At 46.6% G+C, this 14,397-nt stretch overlaps 1 protein-coding gene across 2 annotated transcripts; it reads left to right on the forward strand.

Moving 5' to 3' along the window:
• The first annotated feature begins 323 nt into the window (after positions 1–323).
• Positions 324–9,568, forward strand: gabpb2a (GA binding protein transcription factor subunit beta 2a). 2 transcript variants are annotated; one of them, XM_018759817.2, is made up of 9 exons: positions 324–538; positions 3,073–3,180; positions 3,482–3,649; positions 4,382–4,576; positions 4,697–4,820; positions 5,065–5,151; positions 5,974–6,141; positions 6,684–6,799; positions 7,057–9,568. In XM_018759817.2, the coding sequence occupies exons 2-9, from the start codon at positions 3,073–3,075 to the stop codon at positions 7,429–7,431; spliced, it is 1,341 nt and encodes a 446-aa protein (XP_018615333.1). In that variant the 5' UTR covers positions 324–538; the 3' UTR covers positions 7,432–9,568. The 2 variants fall into 2 exon arrangements, with proteins under 2 accessions (XP_018615333.1, XP_018615334.1); XM_018759818.2 differs by lacking the exon at positions 324–538 and adding an exon at positions 1,915–2,105.
• Positions 9,569–14,397: the final 4,829 nt, after the last annotated feature.

The following is a 14,397-nucleotide window of genomic DNA, read 5'->3' on the forward strand; positions in this document are numbered from 1 at the left end:
ACATCTGGGACACTTCCTCGGAGTCCATTGTGCCAAATATATATTAATCCAAATACACAGTAAAAATACACAGCAAGTTTTATATATATATAAATAAAATACAGATTTAGTGCATTCTGCCACCTTTAATATGTCATATCTACATCATTTGTACCAAGACAGTCTCTGAGCCATTTTCAGAGAAATCCATCTGCATCAACTTTTACTTCAGTGAACACACGATTTTGTTATACTATAACATTGTGTGGGTTTGCTTTATTTGCACAAAGAAAGAACGTTAACCGTTAACAGCACAGTAAAATCTATTTCCCTTATAGGAAAATTCCGCCATTTCTCATCCTCCCTATAGGAGGGGGGACAACTTCCGGTGTCAATTTCCACTTCCGGTGTCGCTCGGCCGCCATCTTTGTACTTCGCTTGAAATAGAATAATATTTTTTTTTCGAAAAGTTGTTAAGGGGAGAAGAATTATTTTTACCAATTTGGGTTCGAGCAGTTCTATGTAATCCGGACGACGTCTCATCCACCGACTGGCTGAGGTATGTACCGAAAAAGGCTCCCAAAGGCCACTGAGCACTTTACAAATTAGCTGGAGTTTAGTAAATTAAACATGTCGCTTGGTAACGAACTTCGGCAGAACCCGCGAAAGCGCTCAGTCTGAGTCTCCACCTCGGGAGTCCGTGCAACTCCTCTAACAGCGCCGTAAAGTTAAAAAAGTGACGCAGTGCCAGCTCGGAGCGTTTACAAGTATATCGGCGCCGGAGAGACTTTTGAAAAAGGCTCGCTTGAGGCGCGCGGGTCGTCGGTTGGAGAAGTTGGGGAGCTAGTAAGCGCACGCAGGGCGCCTGCGAGAACCGGGCCGGAGTCCGCGAGCTGTCGGCGCGCGCGACAGCAGCCCGGCACGAGGGCGTCGCGCGCTGCGGCGCCGCGAAGCCGCGCGTACAGCAGGATAAAAAGCGGTAGAACGCAGTGGGAAAGCAGCGGCGGCGCGGCGACTCCTCGCAGCCCGACCGGATGTGGAAGTGGTTTTTTCTCCGACTTTAAACTGGGATTTCGGGCCCGACTTCCCCCGGAACAGCGGCTCCTCGCACACCCCGCTCCCCGCGCTGCCAACCCGGGTTCGACTCGGGTGCTGCGCCGATGTGCGAGGATCGCTGTTCCCGGGGCTGCTCGACCCCTAGGCAGCAGACGAGCTCCAGCCAGGAATATAAACGTCTCCGATGACACATGATCGTGATGATGGTTTCGAACAGGAGTCACTTGTGTGTGTTTGTGTGTGTGCGCGCGCGCGGTCCATCGTGGTCTTCACCCGTGATTGTTGAGACAGCTGCTGCCTTTGGACCCAAGAGGTCACAGGTTCGATTCCCACCTCCAGCTCTAGACTAGTACCCTTAAGTTGAAAAAGTGACCCAGCTGTGTAAATGGATAAATAATTGTAAGTAACTTAATTTCAAAAGTCGCTGTAGAGGAAAGTGTCAGCTAAATGAATTCGTAATATTCATCCCTAGTGTGACTTTGGGGACGCTCACTGTTGATGTTAACCAAAGCACTCGAGCGTCTTGGGTGATGATGATGATGATGATGATGATGAGTTGGAGTTTTCAAAACTGGAACTGAAATTGATTCAGCTCCTCAAGTTACAAACCACCTACTTTTCTCAGTTCATCTATTTTAAATGTCATTTTCTTACCCTTTGTCCAGAATTAGTCTTTAAGGTTATCTGATGCTTTTCTCCAAAGCGACTTCCAATTATTTACCCATTTATGCTGCTGGGTAGTTTTACTGGAGCAATTTAGGGTGAATACCTTGCTCAAGGGTACTACAGCTGGGAGTGGGATTCAAACCTACGACCTTCGGGTCTGAAGGCAGCAGCTCTGACTGCGACGCTACCAGCCGTCCTCTTTAATGACCTCTGCTTCACCATCGAGAGAACAGATGACAAAAATGGCTGCAGTTCAACTCACTTCCACAGTGCTTACAGCTCTTGTCTGTTGTTCTTGAGTGTTAATGATTCTGATCCACTCCGTTACCATACAGACCAAAGTGAAGATAACTGTAAAAAGATGAAAGTGGTGAAATGAAAGATATTTGTGGGATGAGTCTTCGGTAGGTGGTATTGAAGTTTTGTATTTGGTCATTTTAGTTTTAATGTTGAATTTAATGAAGCTGGAAGTTTAAAAAATAAATAAATATATCAAAGCATTTTCCAGACCACAACCAATGGATGAAATGAGAAAACCATATTAGTGGCCTTTTATTGATTCTGGTAGTAGTTAAAATGTCTATGGAATTATCAAAAAGTTACAGGCTTCTTGCTTCAATTTTAAACGACATATTAAGTACACCTTGTAATTTTAACACAAGGTTAAGAGCGATTACATGTTTAAATGTCCGGTATTACTTTTTCAGTGTAAAATACGTAATGCGCATCCTAAAACTGTATTTAGAAAATGACCCAATCTAACCCCAACTGTGTGGTATGCGACTAAAATGCTCCATGAGAAATAACTGTTCACACTCAGCACTGTCACACTATCACAGGTACATGTCGTAAATGAATCACAGATGGTGCTCTGTGAAGATACACACGTACAGAATCTGACTTTCTGTAATCCTGAGTGAAAACATCAGTCTAGTTCTTCTGCACTGTATGAATTCCAGGTCTCTATTTTTATCCACACTAGAGTTATTGGGCCATTTACACACACTTTGTAGCACGTGCAGAGAACGCACTGCGTGCTGTTGTTAGTGAATGAAATACAATATAAAAAATCATTAAAAAAAACTAAATCTAATATGGTAATAATGTATATTACAAATTAATATACAAATAATGTAGTGTAGTACAATTGTTTTCTGCCATATATACATTGTGTATCATACTGGTCTTACTCTGGTTACAGTGTTTTAAACATCACTTAATGTATTGCACCATATGCATTGTAGAGACAATGTATCTGTTAATATTTTGTTTTTGATTGGAATGTTTTGTTTTTGAGTGAATTCACGGAGACTGGTTCTATTCCACAACCAGCCATGCCTCATCTAATCCCCTTCTCACCCCCTTACCCAGATGTCACTGGTGGATCTTGGGAAGCGGCTGTTGGAAGCAGCTCGGAAAGGCCAGGATGACGAGGTCCGGTCGCTCATGGCCAACGGAGCCCCCTTCACCACAGACTGGGTACTTCTGTAGTTCTGCCATCAACACGGATAGTTTCTTTAATTTGGTTACCCTTTTACATCATATTTGAAAGGAATAGTTTTGTAATATTTCCTTGATTTCCAGTGAGCATAGTGGTCCATCTTAATTAACCAAAATGCTGTATAAATGCCAGATGATGCCTAGGTAGAACATGCAGGTTCAGTGGTTTGATAAAATAAAAGGATGAGTGATTAATGCAGGTCAGGTTTAGGTTGTTTGACCGGTTTATCCCTGCTGAAGATTAACTGAGCATAGTTGTGTCCTGCTCTGTGAATTGCAGCTGGGGACATCGCCGTTACATCTGGCAGCTCAGTATGGACACTATTCCACCGCTGAGGTTCTGCTCAGGGCCGGGGTTAGCAGGGATGCCCGAACCAAAGTGGACCGGACCCCTCTGCACATGGCTGCCGCCGAGGGACACACTGTGATTGTTGAGTTGCTTGTCAGGGTGAGCACACTTCAGCCTCAGTGGTGCTTCTGCAGGGGGAGGAAAGCTGCAGTCATCACTGCAGTGGTTTTTTTGGGATTCCCCAAACTTTTGGGGTCTTGAAAGAAACCCTGGTTTAGGCGACTTCAGCGAGTCTTCTGGGCCAGTTTCTTCTAATTGCATGATTCCTCTAAAGTCACATCATATTACAGGTCTGTAGACTCAGGTTACCTTTCCAATTGCGAAATCATCTGAATCACAGCATGACAGCTGCTTGGAAATAGAGAGGTGTCCCATCTAGTCTGTCGAACATTTACATAATGCAAGATTTTCCTGAAAGTACCTGCAATGTGCTGTGATAACTTTCAAATCTCATTGACTTGGTTATTTTATTAGCTTAAACTCATGGCATCTGTTACTTTTAATAAGTTTTGCTGTAACTCAAGAATATAAATTGCTTATTGGAAAATATGCAATTACCTGCTGTCGGGGGCAAGTGGTGCAGAGGTTAGATCCATTGCTTTCCACTCGAAAGACCCAGTTTTGAGTATTTACCCTGAATTGGTAGAGTATAAATGGGTAAGTCATTGTAAGAAGCTTAGTGTGCAAATGTAACATTGTATGCTGAATGAATAAATAATAGTTTTAATAATATTGGTGCACTTGAATCACTGGTGTGCTTATTTGAAGTGGACACGAGTCACTGCTCTGTAATTTCGACGATTGTCACTAACTGGGTCGAAACCCCAACAGAGCGGCGCAGACATCAATGCCAAAGACATGCTGAAGATGACCGCGCTGCACTGGGCAGCCGAGCACAGCCACCGCGAGGTGGTTGAGCTGCTGCTCAAGTATGGTGCGGATGTCCATGCTCTCAGCAAGTTCGACAAGACGCCTTTCGACATTGCGGCGGATCACCAGAACACCGAGCTCATGGTGTTGCTGCAGGTGAGCTCCCGGAACGTCAGCCTAGCAGTGATGTCTGTCACTCTTTGCGGAAAAGTAATGCTTCCTTGTGCATCAAGGAAATAACGTAATAATTTGTGGAATTGTTTGACACTTCTGCAGGAGGGCATGCAGAGCCAGGTGAATGTGAACCCTGTGCAGACCTCTCAGTTCATCATCTCCTCCTCTGCTGCCGGGGTGGTCAACCTCGCTGACCTCATCTCCACCACCGCCAAGCCTACCTCAGGTAGGGGTGCTGCACCACACCCACGTTTCATGCAGCTTTGTACAGCTGCCAATACATGATGGGCTCTTAACTCATTTTGGACTTTAGATCAGATACGAGGAACAGTCTGTGCCTGTTTGTGCAAGTTATAGTTTAGAGGAAATTGCAATTGGAAGTAGAAGCTGAGATGCAGTGGCCTGATGCCGTCAGGATCTTAGGAGAGCTCTCTGAGCTGTGAGTCTCTGAGCCTGTGGTTCTCTTCCAGGGGAATGTGTCTCCACCACTTCAGTGCTAGCCACGCTTGCTGCCTTGGCTGAAGCCTCAGGCCCCATGGCCAACTCAAACACACCAGGTACCAGCAGCTTCTCCCACCACTGTGTCACTAAGGCAGCTGTGATAGTGAACTTGAATTATTGTTTGTGTCACGGTGTCAGTGGTAGGTCTGTATGTAGATAAATCTTCTTTTTTCCCTCAATCTGCTCACATTCCTACTTTTGTCTGGATGACACTTGGGACTGGAAGTCTCTTCATAATTCAGGTTGTCGGTAAATCCAAAGTCACTTTTCCAGCCAATTTACAATTCAGCCCACAGTTCACTTTTACAGCTAATTCACAATCAATGAAAGCTTAATACCACAAATGCCCCTCTGTTTATTCACATGTTAAATTCTGTAAAAGCCTCCGATGAAGCTGTAGTAAATTCTCTGCAAGACTTGCTAATTTTTATTAACAACATTCAAGTCAATTTAAAATTACTCACTCAAATTACTTACAAACTGTCATTTCCTTAACCTCCTACTCAATCCAAACCCTGACTGCTTCCATCTCATAAGCATTCTTGGTTCCATATTTCTGTTCTGTTTGTTACTGAGTTTATTTTACAGACAGTTAAGCTAGCGAGGAAACATGGATCACTTTCATTCCACGGCAGACAGGAAAATTTAAATAGATTCTTTAATAAGATTCACTTGAAAATTAGTAACCTGTAACATGGTTTCCCCCCAAATTGTTCATAATTGTTCACATATGCTCATAATACGAGGCACCACTGTACTTGGAATTTCCAGACATTTCTGCATGTGATTTAACTGGGATGTGAACTCACAGCTGTGTCACGAAGGAGTCTGTTTCCGCTCGAGTGCAACTTCTCTCTGTGTGTTTTTGCCTGTGCCAGCTGACTCCGAGGAGGTGATCGCTGCCGACTCGGTCAACTCGGCCATCCAGCACATGGTGGGCGATGGGGGTCAGAGGGTCATCACCATAGTGACAGACCAGCACGGCAACCTGCAGCCGGCGGGGCTCGGACAGCAGTTCTTCGTCACCATGCAGCATGGCCAGCAGAGTGGGTCTCTTCCTGTCTTTGGCTGCCTGTTAAACAGCAGGAGGCGTTAGTAACTCCTGAGTGAATGGATGGATGGTAATGTGTGGAATTAATATGGTTTAACGTAAATACACTTGTGAAATAACAGCCAGCAGCCTCTCGAAGCCCGAACAGCAAGATGAAGCTCCCTTGAGCCGTTTATTCTTCATTTTTATTTTCCACGTTGTAAATTGCTGTCTTATTTTATTGGCTTTCTCAGGGATACCAGTAGGCATTGCAGACGCACTCAAAACATTTTCAGAGAAATTGCACCCGTTGGCATTCATTATCAGCGCTCTGGATAGAGAGGCTGCAATTGATTCGCCCCTCCTCTAGGGGGTGCTGTACTGTGTTGAACCACTCAGTGCTGAATAAATGATAAAACTTTGCAACAATGTCTTGAATAGAGAAAAACGTTTCTGTGTCAGTTCACTAGTAGCGAGTGCAAGTTACTGATGGCTGTCCCTTGTCTTGTGTGTGTGTGTGTGTGTGTGTGTGTGTGTGTGTGTGTGTGTGTGACACAGTGGTGGCGGTGCCTGCCGGTCAGATAACAGAGGAGGTGGTGGAAGTAGAAGCTCAGCCCCCTCCGGCACGCAGGAGGAGAGTGGAAGCTGCAGCCAACCACACAGACGCTGACACGGTAGGCCGCTGGGGCTTTGTGTGTCTTTCTGAAACTATAAAATGAATAAAATTCCCTGCTTTGTTGTGAAAAGTAACTTTTGATGGTTAAAATCATTGTTGTTATTGGACTTCATATTCACCCGTCATCCCTCACAAGGCTCTAGAAGGGTGTCAAGGGTGTCAGGTCTGTTTTCCTGCGTCACTGTGCCGTCCACTTTACTGCAGTAATTAAGCAGGGTGCAGGGTGTTGATTTGCTCTATGTGCACCTCCTGCAGGAGGTTGAGGGGACTGGCAGCCGGGAGCTGCTGCAGAAACAGCTGCAGGAGGCGAACCGCAAGGCACAGGAGTATCGGCAGCAGCTGCTGAAGAAGGAGCAGGAGGCAGAGCAGTACCGCCTCAAACTGGAGGCCATCGCACACAGTCAGACCAACGGCACCGATACCTGCGACCAGGGCGAGGGCGACCCTGATGCTGACGGGGAGGGGGAGGTGGTGCAGGAGGCAGAGGAGGTGCTGGGAGGAGAGCAGGTGGTGGTCCTCCCCGAAGGGGCCATCATCATCAAGGCGGAGGAGCTGGATGCTGCGGGGGAGCAGGTGACACTGGTGGAGACGGTGGAGACCACACCGGTTCACACCGAAGTCACCTCGTAGGAACTGGCCTGAGCAGCACAGACAGGCCTGCAGGGACTGACTGCAGGGACTGACCACCTGCCGCTGAGAACGTTCCGCTTCTTTTTGTTTCCTTTACCCTTTTTGTACCACGATTATTATTGTTCCTGTTGTTGTTTTTTTTCTTATATGTATTTTATTTGTGTGAATAAGCCATGGCATACGTGCGGAGTGGATGGGGGATAACGTGTTGGAAATCGCAGTCACATGACTCTAAAGTGCAGGACACAGACACACACGCAAACATGCGCACACACACACACGCAGAGTAAGGTGGGCAGCCCAAACAAGTGTACCCGCTGTTCACTCTGCTTTTTGTCCACAGGTTCAGACAGGAGCTACAGACCTGACAGATGAGCTCCTTGACTCTGTTCTTATAACACACAGTTAGGTTGTGTCATCTGGGAGGTGTCGCTGCATTCCAGCCGTGAGGCCCAGGGTGTGTGGGATGTGACGTGATGTGCTGCATCTCCACAGCAGTGAGTGACTGGGGGTTTGCGATTCACGCTCCCGCTTTCCCCATGTGGAGCAGCTGACCGCCCTTCACCCTGAGCTGCCAATTGTGTTTCAGCACACAGGATGGCACCGCCGCTGCCCTCAGCCTCTGTTTGCCTGTGAGTGTGCATGCGCGTGGGTGGGTGGGTATGGGTGTTTGATGCCTGAAGGTAGCCACTCCTTTAGGATCAGCTGGTAGTATTTGTTCTCGAGAGTAAACAGCACAAGTCAGTTGCTCCTCTCGCTTTCCGCTCTTTCCTTGGTAGACTTGAGCCTCACCGCCTCTGTCTCAGGCACTCTGGGAAAGTTTGGTGGATGTGGCATGCGCTCACCAGAGCTTTTACCACAAAAAGTGCATTCTGGGACAGGAGTGCTGCAGTGCAGATTTTCACGGACTCCAATGGACACACACACTAATTTCCCACCGGAGAGCAGAGACTCTCAGCACCGTCCAGGGAGCAGATGAGCCCCGGGATCCCTGATATGGCTATGGGGTCACCATGGATACCAGTATCTTTTCACCATGGATACGAGGCCGCTGTCTGTTGGCGGGAGCTGAATGCAACGGCTGCTCTGTCTCCTCAGCTGTGACTTCTGGCCTCGTTGCTCAACCATCCTAGAAACACACCTTCCCCCGACGCCTACATGAGGTGAGGGGGACGTCCTTCTCAGGAGCGCTCGTCTTTCACAACGGCCCCCAGGGTCAGCCAGCTTACAGTTTATCCTCCCACATTTCATGTGAATAGTTGATTATTTTTTCAAGTTACTCTGCAGTTTGTGCTTATTTTATATTTACCAATTTTGCTTTCTAACTGTTGTTATATTTCGGGTGACTCTTGCCATGGAGAGTAATGAATGCTTTTGTACCTTTTACCCAAAACATACTGTTGTCGTTTGGTACTCCCTCTTTCCGCCAGCAGGTGTCACTACATTTAATGCTTTGTCCCTCTTTCACAGAGGTATCGCGTGTTTGTACTGACATCCCCACTGCTGCCACATGAGTAGACTGTGCAGAACACACTGCGCTCCCACTGAAACTCTACTTGAGGGTGCAGCACTGTGTGAAAAATCTCCAAAGAGTCAGAATGAGTAAATTGGGAAGCATTTCATTGACGGCAACATTAATGAAGAGGAGGCAACTTCTGGGTGGAGTCTGGTCCTTTTCAGAGAGCCTGTCTTAACTTGGGCAGAAACACAGTACTGTACCTTCAACAAATAGTTGGGTGTACAGTGGTGCACTGTGAATGGGCAGAAGATGGCAATTACCCATATTCAATAACCATTAACTCTGAGATGGGAACCATGAGGAATTTGCTAATCCTTAGCTCATTTTACTTCTAGTGCTCATTAATTGATTTCATCACGAGGAAGCGAGTTATTCTGTAGTCTTTACAGATCCCACAAGGCTTTTTACCAGGACTACTACTTATGCAAATTAGCAATCTGTGTCTTAAATAAGGGACTTTTCATGATTTTTTTTTTTTTTGTATGTACAAATAAGCACTATCAGGGATTGTCTTCCAGACATTTTAAGAACCAAGAAATAATTAAAACCAATACAATACAGGTTGAGATATTAGAGGTTGGAAAATGTAAAATAGTTTTGTAAAAGGCAATTTTTTTTAAGGATGCGTATTTTCAGTATTCAATAAAAATATAAATTTGTTGCTATGAAAAACGCGGAGGTTGAGCGTTTGCTTTTTCGGGAGCCGTGTCCTTGCCGAAAGGCGATGGCGCTGAAGGGAAACGTAATTTCTGTATTACAAATGTACCTCGATGTATCTATCTCTCTGTCGATTACATACCGCGTTTCTTCTCTCCTTCGGTGCTCGCTGGGCGTGTTTTAAATGGGAGCTGTCAGGCAGGGGGTCAGTACACGGCAACAGTGGGCTCACAGTGTGTCATTTGTAACCTGCAACCTCATGGGTTGTCATGATCCTGGCCAGAGTGGGGGGTGAGTGACACATAATAGGAATTTGAGTGGCAATGCATCATGGGAGATGTACCATAACCACTCTCTCAGCAGGAAACTCTGTTCCAGAGGTGAAAAATACATTAGTGTTTCAGTGCCGGGGTTACATTTGTATAACAACAAAGCTGGGAGAGGGCGGGGGGATGTTGTGGCCAAGCCTGGGCAACAAACGGTACGAGTAGGAGCGAGAATGCACTCATGTTTTCACATTTACCATGTATGCCTTTACCCTAGTGAACCTTCATCACCACCACTGTGCAAAGAATTGCTTTCTTCAATATGAATTGCTGCAATTTACAATAAACAGCCCCCAAGCGCCGGAAAGATCTACCAGCCGTACGTTACCACTGCGCATATCCTGTCATAGAATATTGTATTTCTAAATTACTCCTTTGCATCTCATTGAGTACTTCATATACCCGGGGTAACATTTACCTGCTTACATTACTTCTCAGTTATTAACTGAAGGAGTGGAGAGATGACGCTCTACAGCAGCGCTCTCGCTACTCCTCAAGATGGATTTGTGCTCTGGGATGGAGGTCCGTGTGTGCCATGTGCATAGTTACACGAGCAGACATCCGTTTTTGGGTAAAACACGGTTCTGGCAAAGGCACCGTTGGACTTGGGAAGAGGAGAGCAAGTCCAGCGTGGATCACATGAGTCACGCTCCTACTGCACTCCGTGCCGCTCGCAGCACGAAAAAGCTCCCGGGGCCATTGTTTGCGGAGTCGCGGGGCGCCGTTTTACAGCGCGGGAAGGAAAAGCACTCAGAATCACCGCTCTGATAGATATTTTCTCCTCTCCAAAAGTCTCCAGCTACGCAACGCCCTGCGAAGGTGTTCAAAGCCGATTTCCGATTCCTCTTCTTTATGGAAATTTGTCTCTGAGGGGTTATTGTCAGTAAAGAGTGTGACGGAACGCTAAGGAGAAAATTGTTGCTCTTTTGCATTTTTCTCATCTTTCTTTGTCTCCCCATTACTTTTCAGCGCCTGTCAGCGGGGAAATTGCTGCAATTTGGCTGCGTGTGGCCGGCCATGGTCAGGTTACGCTGCCGCCGATTGTCACCTCCTCCATGTTTTAAGAACATAGAAATACCACACAGGCTCATTTGGATTCACCCCACGTATCAGTCCACAGCTGCTGCACCACCATGCAGCTCCTATTATTGAAGGAAGAAAGAGAAGTGAGAAAACATGGTCACACTAAGTAAGACTGGTATCTCACAGCTCCTGATCTGGGTTTGGACGTGGATTTGAATAGTGCTCAGTCTCTGTGGAGCTGCATCTTCATTCCCTGTCCTCCACCTGCTCTGGTTTCCTCCCACAGTCTAAACACGTGCTTCAGATGAACTGCTGACTAAGGTTCCTATACTGTGTTTGGGAGCAAATGAGTGTGTACGATTGCTCTTCAGTGGGCTGGTGTCCCATTCACGGTGTACACTCCCTCACGCCCCATGCTTCCAGAATAAAGTCCAGACCATCGTGACCCTGGGTTGGACGAGCGGTTACTGACAATGGATGGATAGATGATTATAATCCAGATGAAGTCAGAAGCCAAACCCTGAAGCCCTAAGGGGTTTTTGCAAAGGAGACTCACTGTCACATCAGTGAATGACAGCTTTGGGTTTGTCAGCCCTCGCTCACCCCTTGTTCCAGTAAGTTTTGAAGGAGCATACAGTCAGACTGGAGAGAACGGGAAGCTGAGAGCAGCACAGCCAACGGGAAGCAGATGGGCGTGTTAATTAAGTAGCTGTATTGGAGCTGAAAGCTGCTCAGCCCTATTCCCACTCTGTGGGCAGCAAAATATGAGTGACAGTGAAGGCAGCGATGGGCCAAAGAGCAGATGAGCAGAACTGTCAGTGGGCCAGAAGGTGCAATAGTTGGGAACACCAAAGCCGTGCTCCTAGGATACTTTCAAACATCATTCTTCTCCCTGCTTCCCAAGCACAACTCGTGCACATCACTGTCGGTGGATGGTGTCAAGTTATGTCCAGCAGTCCAGATGTGGGATTATGAGACACAGGGTTTGGGTGGCAACCAGCTGGAACCACCATTGCATTTTCTTCACTTCTTACCAGGGTCCTTCTCCCAGCAGATGAGTGCATGGGTGGGGTTTCCACATCTCCATACACAGGTAGCCTCTGAAGTACGGAAAAGGAGAAACATCGGGCTCTTAGGTGAGGGTTTGAGAGTCCCTGCCCTCCAGCCTGTATTCCATCGTGTTTTTTCTGTCTGGATTGTAGTTGATGCCGCGACTACACAGCTTTGGTCCTCAAGGGCCACAGGGTGTACAAGGTTTTTGATAAAACCATACATCAAAAATCCATTTAGGGGTTTCAGGATCTCTACCGTACTGTATTTCCATCATCTGGCAAGTCGACCGCTCACTTGTTGGGATTCGTTTGTAGACACATTCGGCGGAGTCACACTTGCTTTGACCTGCAGCTTTCGCTTCTGTCACTTCTCATATTTGGAGAGGCCAAGAGCGACGCAAATCAACGCAGAAGACGTAAAGGACTTTGGTGCCGCCAAACAGCCCAGATTCCTAACACGCTGTCCCGTCTCAGCAGGTGATGATGGCTATTGATCGCGCCATTTCCCAAGTCGTGTGAATTCTGGCCTCGGAGCGCTGCCGGGGGGCACCTCACGAGGCGGGGCACCAGGAGCGGTGGAAATCGAACCCATCCGCTTCTGAGCAGCGGCTGACGGGGCTTTTAGCAAGCCCACAAGAGGCGATGAAGACGGATGAACACATTTCCAATTTTAATCCACGAGTGTCCTGTCTGCTCTGTAGTCCCTCCTCCCCGCCTTCCTCCACTCATCCATCTCCATCAGTCGTCACGGTCCCTCTGAAACGGCTCCCTTTCCACACAGGCACAAAGGAGAGATGGAAATTAAATGTTCAGGAATGGAAAATAGCTGCGGAACACTGGGCAGAGGGGGGATTGCATGCAAATATGATGAGAGCATGTAAACTCCATGCAGACTGAGACGGATTCAAAGCGGCATTGGAGCCTACAGCCCAGGAGCGGGAAAACACCGGCGCTACCTGCTGCACCACTGCAGTTCTCTGCTTATCTGTATTCTCAGAATGGATTCCGGAGAACAAGGATGTGGAAAACCGGCAAAATAATTTGGCAAAAAAAGAAGCGCTGCAAAAGCACCGTACCATCTCCCAGGAGGGTGTAAGAGCCCCGTGTAAATGGGAGAACGCCGGTAGGGATACCGCCGGTGATACAGGCTTCAGGTAGTCCTCCAAGGTGTTAGTTAGTTAGAAGCCTGCGAACAGCTTTGAACCCAAATCTCCGTTGCAGAATGTGTTCGGAGCAATGCGGGGTTTGATTAACGGGGTGGGGCTGAGACCAGGCTTCCGCGGGACAATCTGGACTCTGGCTGGAGATGCCAACCAAACTAATTAGCTCCTTCAGTGCCCTGTGAAGAAGGCTGGAGAAGGGAACGCTCAGGGCTGATAGACTGCCCAGCTGCCCCAGAACCGTGCTCCCAGTGAGCAAATCTCCCAGGAAAATTCTGATTTCTCCATAAACGGAAAAGCTAGAATTTTGAACGGGATCGAGTCACCTTGAGGAATGTAATTCATTTTGAAAATAAGAATAAAAAAAAACGACACTGCTGATGGGTCCACTTTAAAAGTCAGAAGACCTATGAAATATAAGGTAACTTTGCTGGCCGAATATATTTGTGTCGTCAAGCGGCAAATCTGGAAAACCTAAAATCCAGGGAGGAAACATGAAGAGATGCGCACATGGAACCACACGGGACTGCAGCAGTGACAACTATAATACTAATGTCGGTCAACGTGACGTGCTCCGATTGCGGAAAAAACTTCACACGGAGTGCTAGGTATTAAGAGTGTTTTTGGGCCAACAGGAATTATGTTTCACACCGGTAAAGAAGTGTGGGTGTGTTCACATTGCCCTCAGACGTGTATTAATTCAATTAAGATAAAACAAATTAAGGTAAATTAATAATTCATGGAATAAACTTATGAATTCAGCACTCGCAGTAGTAACTATACACTATAAAAATATATATGTCATATATATGCTTTTTAGAATCAGAATCGGAATCAGAACGAGCTTTATTGCCAAGTATGTTCACACGTACAAGGAATTTGTCTTGGTGACAGGAACTTCCACAGCACAGACAGAATGACAGTGACAAGACAGATGAGAAGATAGAGTATGTGAATAAGGGATGAAAAACATATAAAAATATACAGTACCCAATATTATATACAAAAATAGTCACTAGTTACAAATGCAAGGGAGTGTGAGAAAAGATACGATGTGATAAAAAGTTATAAATATAAATATAAATAGCATTATGTATTGCACTGGTTTACTCTCTAGGGGAGAGATTTAGGTGTTCATGAGGTAGATGGCCTGAGGAAAGAAACTTTTCTTATGCCTGGCTGTCCTGGTGCTCAGTGCTCTGTAGCGCCGGCCAGATGGCAAGGGTTCG

The sequence above is a fragment of the Scleropages formosus genome, chromosome 23 (assembly GCF_900964775.1).
Source record: "Scleropages formosus chromosome 23, fSclFor1.1, whole genome shotgun sequence".
Classification (NCBI taxonomy): Eukaryota; Metazoa; Chordata; class Actinopteri; order Osteoglossiformes; family Osteoglossidae; genus Scleropages; species Scleropages formosus.

What these genes read in the sequence shown, in the direction of transcription:
- gabpb2a (XM_018759817.2), top strand. Translation starts at nt 3,073, where the DNA reads ATGTCACTGGTGGATCTTGGGAAGCGGCTGTTGGAAGCAGCTCGGAAA. An exon ending in CCCCCTTCACCACAGACTGG is followed by an intron (nt 3,181 to 3,481) that starts GTACTTCTGTAG and finishes TGTGAATTGCAG; the next exon opens with CTGGGGACATCGCCGTTACA. An exon ending in CACCGCCAAGCCTACCTCAG is followed by an intron (nt 4,821 to 5,064) that starts GTAGGGGTGCTG and finishes GTTCTCTTCCAG; the next exon opens with GGGAATGTGTCTCCACCACT.